The sequence below is a fragment of the Eptatretus burgeri genome, chromosome 1, assembly GCF_056783735.1.
Source record: "Eptatretus burgeri isolate ZD-2024b chromosome 1, Ebu_testis_v1, whole genome shotgun sequence".
NCBI lineage: Eukaryota > Metazoa > Chordata > Myxini > Myxiniformes > Myxinidae > Eptatretus > Eptatretus burgeri.
Window position 1 is genome coordinate 16242703 of NC_140961.1, and position 15000 is coordinate 16257702.

Below are 15000 nucleotides of genomic sequence, written 5' to 3' on the forward strand. Positions count from 1 at the left end.
TGACATCTGGACAGAGGAAGGAAGATAAGGATAATTGGTGGTGGAACGAGGAAGTACAGGAAAGTATAAGGAAGAAGAGGTTGGCGAAAAAGAAGTGGGATAGCCAGAGAGATGAAGAAAGTAGACAGGAGTTCAAGGAGTGGCAGCGCAAGGCGAAGAGAGAGGTGGCAAAGGCTAAGGAAAAGGCATATGGCGAGCTGCATGAGAAGTTGGATACAAAGGAAGGGGAAAAGGATTTGTACCGATTGGCCAGACAGAGGGACCGAGCTGAGAAGGATGTGCTGCAAATCAGGGTGATAAAGGACGCAAATGGGAATGTGTTGACAAGTGAGAAGAGTGTGTTGAGAAGGTGGATGGAGTACTTTGAGGAGCTGATGAATGAAGAAAATGAGAGAGAGAGAAGGTTGGAAGAGGTGGAGATAGTGAATCTGGAAGTGGGGTGGATTAGTAAGGATGAAGTGAGGACTGCTATGAAGAGGATGAAAAGTGGAAAGGCGATTGGCCCAGATGGTATACCAGTGGAGGCATGGAAGTGCTTCGGATAGATGGCAGTGGAGTTTTCATCCAGATTGTTTTATAAAATCTTGGAAAGTGAGAGGATGCCTGAGGAGTGGAGTGAAAGTGTACTGGTTCTGATTTTTAAGAACAAGGGTGATGTGCAGAGCTGTGGAAATTACAGAGGGATAAAGTTGTTAAGTCACACCATGAATTTGTGGGAAAGAGTAATGGAAGCTCGGTTGAGAGGAGAGGTGATGATCTGTAAGCAGCAATATGGTTTTATGTCAGGAAAGAGCACCACTGATGCAATGTTTGCTTTGAGAATGTTGATGGAGTAGTATAGGGAAGGCCAGAAGGGGTTGCATTGTGTGTTTGTGGATTTAGAGAAAGCTTATGATAGGGTGCCAAGAGAGGAGTTGTGGTATTGTATGAGGAAGTCGGGAGTGGCAGAGAAGTATGTGAGGGTGGTGCAGGATATGTATGAGGAGAGTGTGACAGCGGTGAGGTGTGCGGTAGGAATGACGGACCGGTTTAAGGTAAAAGTGCGATTGCACCAAGGATCGACTCTGAGCCCTTTCCTGTTTGCAATGGTGATGGACAGGTTGACGGACGAGATCAGACAGGAGTCTCCATGGACTATGATGTTCGCGGATGATGTCATGATCTGTAGGGAGGGTAGGGAGCAGGCTGAGGTGAGCCTCGAGAGGTGGAGGTACGCACTGGAGAGAAGGGGAATGATAGTCAGTCGGAGTAAGACGGAGTACATGTGCGTAAATGAGAGGGAGGGTGGTGGTATGGTGCGGTTGCAAGGAGTTGAGGTGGGGAAGGTGGGTGGGTTTAAATACTTGGGACAACTGTCCAAAGTGATGGAGAGTGTGGTAGAGAAGTGAAAAAGAGAGTGCAGGCAGGATGGAGTGGGTGGAGAAGAGTTGCAGGAGTGATTTGTGACAGAAGGGTAGCTGCAAGAGTGAACGGGAAAGTATATAAGACGGTAGTGAGACCAGCTACGTTGTATGGTTTGGAGGCGGTGGCGCTGACAAAAAGACAGGAAGCGGAGCTGGAGGTGGCAGAGTTAAAGATGCTGCGATTCTCGTTGGGAGTGACGAGGATGGACAGGATAAGAAATGAGTATATGAGAGGGACAGTGCAGGTAGGACGGTTTGGACAAAAAAAGTGAGAGAGGCCAGATTGAGATAGTTTGGACATGTGCACAGGAGGGAAGTGGAGTGTATTGGGAGAAGGATGCTGAGGATGGAGCCGCCAGGGAGGAGAAGAGGAAGGCCAAAGAAGAGGTTCATGGATGCGGTGAGGGCAGACATGCGTGTGGTTGGAGTGTCAATAGAAGATGTGGAGGATAGAGTGAAATGGAGACAGATGATCCGCTGTGGCGACCCCTAACGGGAGCAGCCGAAAGAAGACGAAGAAGATATATAGATATTGTTGCGGATCCAGGGTGGCGGGATTCTAACCCGGTCCTAGGCGCCACCCTCACCACCACCGTCTCCGGGGTTTATAATGCCAGCCGGCTCCGCACAGGCCTCGGGTCACGCGTCTTCAATCGCGATACCAACGTAATCCTGAACCTTGCCAGTTAGGGAAATAGAATCCCCGGTTACAGACTGGTTGTGTCAGATGCCGAGCGTTTTCTGCCAGTCTGTAACCATTTTGGTTTTATATGCCAATCGAACGGATCGTTCTTCGACGCGACACAAATTAATCCATCGCGGCAACTTCATCCGAATTAACCAGATTTATTGGGGAACATCGGGGAACACAACACAAGCAAAATTCACGACAATGTTTTTATTAACAATCCTCAACCCGTTCTCAACTCGGGGACCATGGACTACAGGTTTCGAGGGGGTCACTACCAAAATATGCCTTAAGCAACGTGCAGACAAAGACAGATAGACAGACAGCATGCATGCAAGACAAGACAGAGTACTTGGTGATGTCTCATGGACGAGAGGACAGTGTCAAAAGCACGAATGACGCTCGCAACCGGCGGATGTCCACGGATTCGAACTCCCAGCTCGAACGCGCCGCGTGGCAAGATGGCAGCGCCGTACTCTTCCTTCTCAAGGCGCCGCGTGCGCACACCCTCTTCAGCACGTTCTGGCCCCGCGCAATGTCGATGATGAGCCTCAGTCGATCTCTCTCAAGGTCCAGCATACAAATCCAGGCCTGGCCTGTTCACCAAACAAGGCCCAAATCGAGGTGCCGGGCTCCAGCAAGCGGATAGGCAAACGTGTCTAGCCGTTGGTGTCAGTAGGGAACGTCAGAGGCTCCGGCATCTCCTCTCCTGCTTTCCCGCCTCGAAGCCAGACTTTCCAACTCTGTCATCTCAGTTTCTCTCTCTGTCGAATCACCTTTTCTTTCCTTAGAGTCGGTCGCCGATTCGACATGCAGGCAGCCTCTCTTATGTTCGCTCGCTTCAAAGCCCCTGCTCATCCAGCAGATCGCGACACGACACTCCTCGTCTCTCTGTTGCCTTCCCTGCCTTTCTTTCGGCTCGTTCCTCACGAAAAACAGACACAGCTGTCCCGTGTACAGCCGATCGGCGCCACCACGGCGCTCAGTTTCACCACAGTCTCTTTTCGTTCGCTCCTTCGACACACGAGCCCGCCTCTCTCAGCGACTGCCGAAAAACTCCCTCCCCTTCGCGTCACTTCCTCTTTTTTTGGCCACACCCCCTCAGCCGACTGGGCGGGGCCTATCGTCCGTGATGGGGAAGAAGAAGAGGGACCTCTCATTCCACCACCACCGCACAACAATAATACAGCCTCTTCACCTCCCGACACATATAACGTCCATTTTACCAAACAACCTAACTATACATGCATTTAATGGGGGAACTGAGCTAATCCTATATTTAGTAGTCCAATAAGGGCCATTTCCGTAACAATATATATATATATATATATATATATATATATATATATATATATATATATATATATATATATATATATATATATATATATATATATACACACACACACGTGTGTGTGTGTGTGTGTGTATGTGTGTGTGTGTGTGTGTGTGTGTGTGTGTGTGTGTGTGTGTGTGTGTGTGTGTGTGTGTGTGTGTGTGTGTGTGTGAATGCATGGAAATGAGGCAAAGGTGGATTCAATGGCAAAGTGTGAAATTTGTCAATTACCAACTTAACATTTTTGCCCTGCGCTCGCGAAGCGAAATGCGGGGTGGAGCGATCGGTCACGTCCATTCTTTTAAAGTTCATTTTCTCAGCAACCCTTTGTCTGACACTAACTTTTCCAAATAGGTGTGCTGCCTCCTGGAGAATTTTTGTCAGAATTATGATGTCATCGGTTTGCCAGGTGCAGGCACCATCTTGGAAAAACTGAAAAACTTTGCACCTCGCTGAAACCACTCCATGGAAAACATTTTTTACACATGGCTCATTGTCAAGTACTCCCCATGCAGAATAAGATGTGTTAATGATGTCATAGTTTTCTTCATTATGACGTCAATTCGACAAGCACAACACTCGATTTGATAAGCAATGAAAAATAATTTTTCTTTTTAACTGTTGGTCCAATTGACAATTTTGACCATAAGTGCACCTCTTCCTGTAATTTATAATTATGATGTCATCGGTAACGTGGTGCAGGCACCATCTCGGAAAAACCGAAAAAAATTGCATCTGTCTGAAACCGCTCCATGGGCAAAACTAGAACGGGCACTCAGTAGAGCGCATACCTTCGCCAACGCTACATTTTGCCCCCCCCAACCCCCCCCCCCCAGAAACCGTTGATTGTGAGGGTATTTAATCCCATACCACATCTGCCATCTCATATGTGTTATGATGGCTTAAAAACATTAAATTTCCTGCTGTTTGACACTGATTCACGTACATTGTACAATTTCTGTATGAACTCCCTGACCTTTTTGGGTGTCGGTATCAAGTCAATCTGATGACAACTGGTCACATTATAAGAAATTATTTTCTGGCATTTTAGGGGCATTTAGCACACACGAGTTTGTTTTTCTCAATAAGTTATTTATTGTGAACAAACAAGCATTCATTTTCAGAAAGTATGACATCTGAAAGTACTAATTCAGCTGTGTGTACTATATGTAGAGCGTATGACATTAGCGAGTTGCACGATATGGGGTTGAAGTACGATCGATAAATAGAACTATAAGTTGTGAAATACGCCTCTCCTGGTGCCAAAGTCCCATTGGTTTGCATGGAGAGAACTATGTTTTTGCCTGCTAATCCGTTTTTATTACCTGAATCCTTACAAGTGTAAAATGTGCATATCTTAAGTGTCTTCAAATTGCACCAGCAGCCGAAAGCATCATGGCACATAAGAGTGACACATTTGAAGCACACATCAGGTGATCGTGCTTTTTTTTTAGAATGGTTGACATTAGCTGGTTGTGGTTGCGCAATCCAAAAGTAATAAGTCAGCTGGCTCCTAATTTGTAAAAAGGAACATTTTTTGTTTAGTGTGCGTATGTGCCACTAAGGTATGCACATTTTGTAAGTTCAGTGACACCACCCCCCCCCCCCCCAATGCTTTAAACTCACCAATAAAGTCACTCAAATATTACACATCACAGGATAGGGAATTGAATTCCAAACATTTTGAATCTACTTACATGCAAATTGTATAAGAATTGACCGCATTATGATAATAAAGGTCGTTGACCCTCCTGACCTTTGACCCAAACCGCTAACAAAGGTAATGAAGTCATTGTGTCATATCGTATATCACAAGATTGGGCATTGAATTCACAACATTTTGGCATTGGTTGCATGCAAATTGGATAAAAATCGACCGCACTATGGCAAAATGACGATTTTGACCTTTTCATGACCTCGACCTTGACCTTTGTACTCTTAATTTTGTAATTGGTATAACAGTGTGGGGAACAGAACAGTCAACATTTTGGTGTTGGTTTCATGCAAATAGGATAAGAATTTACCGTGTCATGACTAAAACCGCACATTTTGCAATGTCGTGACCCCCACGACCTTTGACTCCCAACCGCAAATAAGGGTTATTCCGTCATTGTGTCTTTTCACATATCACAAGATGGGGCATTGAATTCTGAACATTTTGGCATTAGTTGCATGCAAATTGGATACAAATTGACCGCACTATGGTAAAAAGACGACTTTGACCTTTTCATGACATTGACCTTTGACCTGATCGCTCCCAAAATCTAATCAAATGGTCCTTGGATAATAACCAATCATCCCACCAAATTTGCTGCGATTCAGTTCAATACTTTTGGAGTTATGCGAATAACAAGCAAACAAACAAACACATATTCACAAATAAATAAATAAATACACAGCGATCAAAACATAACCTTCGCAACAAAGTTTGCGAAGGTAAAAAAAAAATTTTTACACACTGCTCATTGTCAAGTACTCCCCATGGGGAATAATATTTAATGATGTCGTCATTGGTGCCTTCATTATGACAATGACGTGTAACGCTTGATCCGGTCAATATGAAAAAAAAATTTTTTGCAATTGTTGAAGCCACTAACCGATGAATGCAAAACTAACTAATTGATCAACTACCCATGGGAAATGTAGTTTGATAAAAGTGACATCGATCACTGGTCTGGCACCATCTTGGATCAAAGAACATAAAAATAAATTTTTGAAAAACAAGAGTTGGCTTGCACCAAGTCCTTCTCAAGACTGCAGGGTCAATATTCTATGAATACAATCTACTTGTAAAAGATATCAAATCAGTTTGTATTTTGGAATATGAAATCATTCACCTTGTAACACAAATTTGATTTCAAATAAACATCATTATCGTGCACAATTTCCACAGAAAAGGTGCAACTCATAAATGGAAATCGATGATTTTCTTGCTTGGCTCTAAATAAATTTTCATTATTGCATCCTCCAATTTAAAACGGGGTGGTCAGGTCGAGATCGCACTCCATTCCTCCAAGTCTTGCTCACGGCCATAGAGAAGGGCCAGCCGCTGTGCTTCACGCCACCCGCTGTTTAGAGCACCGTGGGCCGTAGAATAGAAATACCTGTGTGTTGCTTCACCAGCAAACAGCAACTGTGGCTTCTGCAATACATACCCACACCGTCTTATATTAGTAGGATTCATTAAAAAGGTTTAATGGTAAACAAATAGAGGTCTCTAATTCAACTTGAAGATTGAAATAGTACAAATGACAGATGCTTCTTGATAATTTTTTGAATGAGCTGGAAGAATGACCGAGAGAGGTATCCACACGCACCTCTGAGCTATCTATGCTGCATTCAAATATTGGCCCAGCTATAAAATTTCATCCAGGTATTTTACAGGCTGGGAAATCTGACCGATCCTTCAGACAGGCATTAAGCCAGGCGTCCCGTCTGCTAACATGAGTTGTTGAACATTAAGGATACCACTGTGTCCTTCGTGAAAGGTTGGCGAGCTATCACCAGCACTATGAACAAAAATTACAAAGCCCTGCTTTGACCTACAGGGAGCACTGCAAGAGTGGCACAGCTGCACTCCCAGCCACGATTAAACCAACAGGCACAGGCTGGATGCGAAATGAAATGAAATGCCACAAACACTTTTCCCATTCCAGTAATCTTTTCCCAAGTCCAAAACTTGTAATGAAACACTTCATCTTCCATGAGCTGCAGTTATCAAATGCACCGGTGCTGAGAAAATGGATGGTGGAACTGGGGCTTCTAACCTCTAAAAAAGCACACAGGCCTTCGGTTTAAAACAATCATCCTATTATCTCACCTGGACTTTAGTCAGCTGAGCTTATGTGATCGAGTAGTGTCCGCAGGTGAGTTAATTGGTAATCACTTCAGTCATTATCGCTTCAACTAAACATGAGATTTTGATGAAACTTGCCCACAAGCGTCATATCCAATGCCCAACAAAGGTGTAGTGACCACATCAAAATCTGTGCCTCATTAAAGGAGGGAGGGGGTGTTGAGCCCCCCCCCAAATATATATATATATATATATAAATATAATGACCGTTTTTACAGCCATTTTTCCCTGCTGTGCAGGGGTTTGGCTTTTTCTTGAGGCAATGTTTTATGGCCGGATGCCCTTCCTGACGCCAACCCTGGTCACCTCTTACGACACACAGGGATATGGTACACCTATTCTAACCGGGGCATACACCGGGACCAGTACACTGGCACTCATTTCGCCGACCTCGGAAGGATGACAGTCTGAGTCAACCCCCTGGTGTTAATTCAGCAGCCAACGGGGCTTGAACTCAGGACCCTTGGATCCCAAGCCACCACCAGGCTTTATATATATATATCGGTATTTGCTCTGCCGAAACTACACACACAATTTCAATGAAAATTGACCACAACCTTCATCACCCATGATGTACCAAAGTTTGTTCACGGCATTTTAAATTAAAAAAAATTCAGCTCGAAGGGAGTGTGCGGGGGACTTTGAGTGGCTGGTGGTCCTGATCCAGGTGAGCTTCAGAACACACGCTGTTTAGTGGATTAACTGCAACGTTTTCTTGCTTTTATTCATTACCATACTCTATGCTCTATACGGAGCATCAGTTCTGCCGAAGGTTACATTTCTTTGGCAGAGGTTACGCTCCTGGATGATTCACCACTGCGACATCGGGATACAGTACCCGACTGAACATGCAGAAATTGGAAATTCGTTCAGGGTGCCGGCGATAACGACTCAGAGCAAAGGATATTGGGGGATCTTTAACGTACCACGACTAATTCCGGTAGAGGTGTGACGCCCAGTTTAACGGCCATCCGAGGGACGGCGAACACATCGACAACTCGTTCTGCCTGCGAAACCCCAGAATGACGGTTTATAGCAGAGTCAGAATACCTCCAGGCTATCCTGCCAGTCCCAATGCTTCTACATGACAAAACAAAAATATCAGATTCCACTGATGTACAAATGTCACCAAAGGAAAGCAGCCAAACCATGAAAATAAGTAACCTTTATGCTTTCACCTTTTCTAACGTTGGACAAATTTTCGAGAGCACACCTCGATGAAGGCCGAAGTAGCATTTTCATGGTAAGGTAAACAAGCTGTACCTGGGTTGAAATGAAGGTACCATCAAAAAGTGTGCTATCTCTGCAAACAAGACTCCGACGTTTCAACCACCCAAGTGGACAAAGTTGGTAAAACGAGGTTGTGTGCGATGCTGTGAATCAGACATGTGATCTTGTTTACAAAGTTTGCTCGAGTTGCATCTACTCAAGACTGTCCGACAGCATAGCTCAGAGGAACCACACACACCTTTGAGCTGTTTAGTTCGTGGTTTGATTCTCAACTAGTCTATAAACTATCATCCTCCTCCTTCACAGACAGAGCATTGGTTGCATCATTGAGCAAGCATTATTTGGAAGGGATGTCGAGTCAGGGGTTCCATCGACTTGCATTTGCTTGGGTATGTTAAAGATCTACCATAACCTTAATCTGAAAATTGTAAACAACAAGTAACTCGAGATTGCATTCAGTCAAAAAACCTCCCTCTTCATGCTGTTGTCCCATACAATTACCTGCAACGTATGGGACACCCTGTATAATGTCCATCCGAGGGATGGCACAAACATTGAATCGCCTTGCCTGCAAAACACCTGAATGACAGTTTAATAGCTGATTCAGGATTCAAACCCAGGCTAGACAGCTTAGAGGAGAATATGCAAACCTCTTGGCCATCCTGATGCGGAGACGACCTGTTTTTTTATACATTATTTTAGCTCAACAGCAGTCAAGTAAAGGTCAGGTTTCCTGTTCAAATCATGTTAATGATTAGCATAAAGTAATACTACAAGCTTACTCGGCTCTTCCACCATTCAACAGAAAGTCAAATGCAGGGTGGTCTATAGGACGAAGACAATTACGTCAATTTTACAGGCCACCCTGTCTGAAATATACAACATGCCTTTTATTGGCATTCGTTGGACAACTTAATGAAATCTGAAGACTGTGAGGTATGCCAAACATGTGGCATCAAAACCGCACTATTTGCGATATTTTAAGTACAAAAGACCGACTCAAACTTCTTTCAAGAAAAAAAAAAAACACCACACACACACACACACACACACACACACACACACACACACACACACACACACACACACACACACACACACACACACACACACACACACACACACACACACACGGCTTGAGACCATCTGCTCTTTCGTGTTGGATCATCCAAGCCACATGTCAAGCATCAATGAGACTTGTGGAGTATGGACCGGCCAAGAAGTTTCTCAACAGCATAAGAGTAACATACAATTTCAAAGAAAGACAAAATGACCAATTTTATTTGGCTACTGTGATCACTTGTTTATTGATATTAAACAAGTGTTCAAATGCACAAGACTCATAGGGCACGCTGTCTGAAATGAGGAGCAATTTTTGTACTCACAAGCTGCTTTTCTTGGAAAGGAGGTTGGGGCAGTGGTGATGCCAGCTCAGAAATGTCATTCCCAGAGCTTCCAACTTTTACATAAGAATAGGAGCCGAACATGTGTGGATTGCTGTGCCACCGTGTCCGGAGCAATTGCAGTGGCTCAGAAATGTGAGCGTTTCCTGGAAGGATGCAATCAAACAAAGCAATCCAAAGCTATGCTTGAACAAATACAACTGCAAAAGCAACAAGATAGAGCTATTAACGACATGGAGCATCACAAGGGGTGTGTGTCTATACTAGATTACAGTAGATCTGTGAACCAGTGTGGTCTCACTGAATGAAGCACAGGACTGTTAAGATAGCATCACCATTCCCAAAAACGTGGGAAGCTATCAAGTCACCTGATATATATATATATATATATATATATATATATATATATATATATATATATATATATATATATATATATATATATATATATATATATATATATATATATATATATATATATATGTGATACAGTGCCGAAAGAAAGTCTACACCCCCTTTCAAATTTTTCACATTTTGTTGCCTTGTAGCCTGGAATTAAATTCCAGTAAGTCGGACTTTTTCCACCTTTATTTAAACATAGTATCCCCCAACATCCAAGTGAAAAAAACAAACAAATGCTACAAATTTCAGAAAATTAATTAAAAATACAAAACTGGAATATCTTGGTTGAATAAGTGTAAATTACTGTAGGGAACTGTAGCCCCCTGTTAGTGGACATTTTCCTTGTTTATTGTGAGTTTTCATTTGTGCAGAAGTAGTTGGGCTGAGCTAAAATATTATCTTCTACATGTTGTTATATTGATGATATTTGTGAGATGAATTATAAGTTTTTTGATTGCCTGATTCACAGGATTTATCCAGAAAGCCTAATCGCAGATAAGAGTAGTAGTAGTGATAATGTAGTGGTATATCTGGATGTGTTCGTTTTGGAAATAATTGTTTTAGTACAAACATGCATCATAAAGTTGATGATCTTAGTTTTCCTGTTGTCTTGTTTACGTTTCCATCGAATAATGTACCAGCAAAGATGGGCTGAACTGTGTTTTCATCTCAGCTTATGAGATTTGCTAGAATTTGTTCTGTTAAGGATGATTTTGTGGTTCATGCTAAGAAGATGTATTCAATCATGTTGGCGAGGGGTTATTGTGCTAAGAGTTTGATTCGGTCATGTGAGAAGGTTTTTAGATATCATTGGAATCTCTTGTTTAAGTTGGGTTAGTTTTTGTGTAAACAGGTTCTCATAACATTGGAAGTTGTGTGAAATATTAATAATCTATCTATAATTCCAGCAATGTGTGTGTGTGTGTGTCCGCTGTTTCTCGACAACCTCTGGTCCGATCTAATTGAAACTTGCCAGGTATATTGCTGGGGACCTGAGGATGTGCCTTTTCAAGGTTTGATATTAATCGGACAAGTGCTTCCCAAGTTATAGCCATTTATTTACCAAACCAATGGGAAGACACGTTGTTACGTGGGCGTGGCCGATGGGGAAGGGAAGCACAACCGCGTTCCCCATTACGGGTTACAACGTACGGGCTTCCGGAGAGTGATGACTTCGTGTATTCTAATAATTTATCGATTTCTTATGCGCATTTATAGATAAACACAATGGCCCAAGTTATGATCGTTTTCATATTAGACGGTGTATAAATTTCGGGAACATCAGAGTGCTGGTATGCTCCGAACCAGGAAGTAAATTTTTTCGCTCTCTTCTCTTCTCTTTTTGTTTTTCCTTGCCACGACATTGCGAAAAGGTCAAATACGTTGACATTAATTGAATAATTTGGTATTAAAAATAAATTGCGAATAATCGTAACTGTGAATAATATCGAACTTCCGGGTCACGCACGTACGGGCACGTGAGAGCGAAGAAACGGCCTGTGTGGTTTATTTATTTATTATTATTATTATTTTTTTATTTTTTTTTTTACGGGCACATACTAGTAATAAAAAAATGGATAATGTGTTTTTATATATATTACTTGTTAACATCTGCATGTAATTTGATGTATCTCCTCCAAAACTGCCAGACGGATTGTCGCCACTTTTGGCATGCGGGTGCTCTGTGTTCTAATGAACAGCATGGGCTATGTGAGATCGCGCCAAACGGACACGTTTGGGAATTTTGGGCGATTTTCTAATTTTTACGTTTGTTTGCATGGCAACGTGTGACATCACCGCTGAGAGGCGTAATTCCATCATGACATCATCGGTCATTCGCTGACGTCATTACATCTGTCGTCGACAGACTGTCACCGCCGAGGCGTAATGCCACTCCTAGAAAACAGCATCTGCAATGTAAAACCCTCTTCTGCACATGCCGACTACCTCAGAAGGTGAATTTGACACAAAAATGTAACAAGAAACATTGTATTTAAAGTAAAGATTTATTTAAAAAAATATATTATTTCTGTTTGCACGTAATTTGACGTTTCTCAACCGCCATCATTACCCATGTTGTGTCTTGCGTGTGTGATCTTCAAATTAAAGCCTCCAGCGGTGTTCGATCGTCGGATGTGCGCCAAAAAGTGCCGTTCATTGAAATTTGCATTCCGATTCTCGGTCACCCTCCACTGCTCCAGTTCAGTCTAGGGCTAGGCCTATATCATGTTAAACTTGCCCCATCAGACGCCAACCTTCCAGTCACACTGCAGAGGATGCAATTTCCAGTCCGACTCGCATACTCGATGACCATAAACAAATACCAGGGCCAAACATTTGACAAACTCGGAATATACCTCCCAGCCCCTGTGTTCTCCCATGGCCAACTATATGTTGCATTTTCACATGTAAGAAGTTACTCCTATATATTTATCAAAGTGGACAATAATTCCTCACAAGGACTATTCAGCAACAAGACACTCACCCAAAATGTCATCTACAGGGAGGTCCTTTAGAAAACTAAGGAAAGGTAACCATAGTGCATCACATCCTTAATGACATCCTCCCCAGCTTCCAATAACATCAACTATTATGCCTCATCCACCTTTTGCCACCAATTGAACTCTGTGCAGAGCACGGGTATATGCTAGTGTATATATATATATATATGTATATATATATATATATATATATATATATATATATATATATATATATATATATATATATATATATATATGTATATATATATATATATATATATATATATATATATATATCAGAAGTGTGTCTTCATTATAAATGGAAGACCTGTGTATTCATGTGTGTGCTGGTGGATCCCTGTGTACATTCTGTGGAGTTAGGGTAAGAAGTGTTAAGGTATTTCTGGTGTCTGGTGGGGGTGGGGGGGATGTGTGTGGTTTCTTTGCTTTCTGTTCGTAAGTGGTGTGGCTTTTTTTCTGCTGGGATGTGCGCTTATATGTTTTTTTCCTGTCCTCCATCTGTCTTTCTTTCTGTTCTCCATATCTCTTACTTTCTTTTGCTTTGTCTATGGAAGGGTGAATCTCCCAAATAGCTTTTGTAGGGTTCACTTGGCTGCACCTGAGTGGGTTTGAAGGTAGAGCAGCAGCATAAACCAGAATCCTATCCAACTTCCTCCTGGTGACTTAATCTCTGTTTGTTCCTCCTGATACTCCAATGCTGTATTTGGTCAGTTATTTGATTAGCTCAGGTGTAACCAATCACATTCAAAATCATACACCAAGGTACTTGGCCTCCACGAATGTTAAAATGTAGTGATTCTGATTATTTCAGAATAAAATCAGCTGTTCCTGGAGGTTTCCTCTGCTGGGTAGTGCATTTCACAGCAAAGACTTGACCATGATCACCAAGGAGCTTTCAAAAGACCTCTGGGATAAAGTTGTGGAAAGGCATAGTTCAAGGGATGGGTATAAAAATATTTCAAAGGCCTTGAATATCCCTTGGAGCACAGTCAAGACAATCATTAAGAAGTGGAAGGCAGATGGTGTCACCAAGACCCTGCTGAGATCAGATCATCCCTCCAAACTGGATGACCAACCGAGGAGAGTGATCAGAGAAGCCACAGGAAACTTTGAAAGACCTTCAGGCCTTTATGGCAAACACTGGTCACTGTGTGCATGTGACAACAATATCCCAAGCACTCCACAAGTCTGGCCTGTATGGTAGGGTGGCAAGAAGGAAGCCATTACTCAAAAAAGCCCACCTCGAGTCCCGTTTGAAGGATGCAAAAAAAAAAAAAAAACACAACTCTGGACATTCTGAAGCCATGTGACAAAGTTTTATGGTCTGTCAAAACCAAGATGGAACTTTTTGGCCTTAATGCCAAATGATACATAATGCCAAACACAGCACATCACTCAAAAAACACCATCCCTACTGTGAAGCATGGTGGTGGAAGCATCATGTTATTCAGATGATTCTCATTAGCAGGGTCTGTGGCACTTGTCAAGATAGAAGGGAAATAGTATGAAGCAAAATACTGAAAAATCGTCGAGGAAAACCTGCTGCCCTCTGCAAGAAAGCTGAAATTGGGACGGATGTTCACCTTTCAGCATGACTACGATCTGAAGCACACAGCCAAAGCTGCACTAGAATGGCTAAAGGCCCGGTCACACCTTGACGTTTTAGCCAACGTATGCCGATTTTTTAATTTTTTTTCTAAAACGCTGGCACACGTTGAATACATTATGGGTAAGTTTTGATAACATTGAGAGCACGCTGAAAAATACTGCCATACGTCGTTGTACGTTGGCTTTAAACGTTGTACTTTTCGGTTGTCCTCAAATTTTTTCATGCTTGAAATTTCACGACATATGCCGGCGTATGACTCACACGTTCCGCTACGCTGGCCACAAGTTGTATGCACGGTCTGCGATCGTTGACAGACGTCAACACATGCTACTTGTAAGTTAATCATGTCTAGCTGAGATGTCTAGCTTGGCTATGATTCCAATTGTCCATCGGCAGCGTCTATTTAAAATAGTCGAGTTTGAGCGTTTTAACACGTTCAGAAGAAACGCTTCAAATTTCAAAACCTCAGCGTCAAAAAACAAAGGCGAGTGACAGCAATTTAAATCGTTCATTGTAAACAATGAAAGTAGTTGAGTAGTACCGTTTAAAAGTCGTTGAGTGTAAAAAAA

The 15000-nt window shown here is 42.5% G+C and overlaps 1 protein-coding gene across 3 annotated transcripts in view; it reads right to left on the minus strand.

The window, feature by feature from the left end:
- Window positions 1–5889: 5889 nt before the first annotated feature.
- The window catches only part of PAOX (polyamine oxidase), a 61062-nt gene continuing 51951 nt past the window's right edge, over window positions 5890–15000 (minus strand). For 2 of the 3 annotated variants that reach the window (XM_085873535.1, XM_085873526.1), the window contains exons 7-8: window positions 9899–10062; window positions 5890–6569 (exon numbers count right to left, since the gene is read on the minus strand). In XM_085873535.1, the coding sequence (XP_085729661.1) occupies window positions 6414–6569; window positions 9899–10062 (320 nt within the window). In that variant the 3' untranslated portion in view covers window positions 5890–6413. Of the gene's footprint in view, window positions 6570–9898; window positions 10063–13898; window positions 14016–15000 lie in introns of those variants that run through there. The other variant, XR_015056151.1, reaches the window with a different exon arrangement.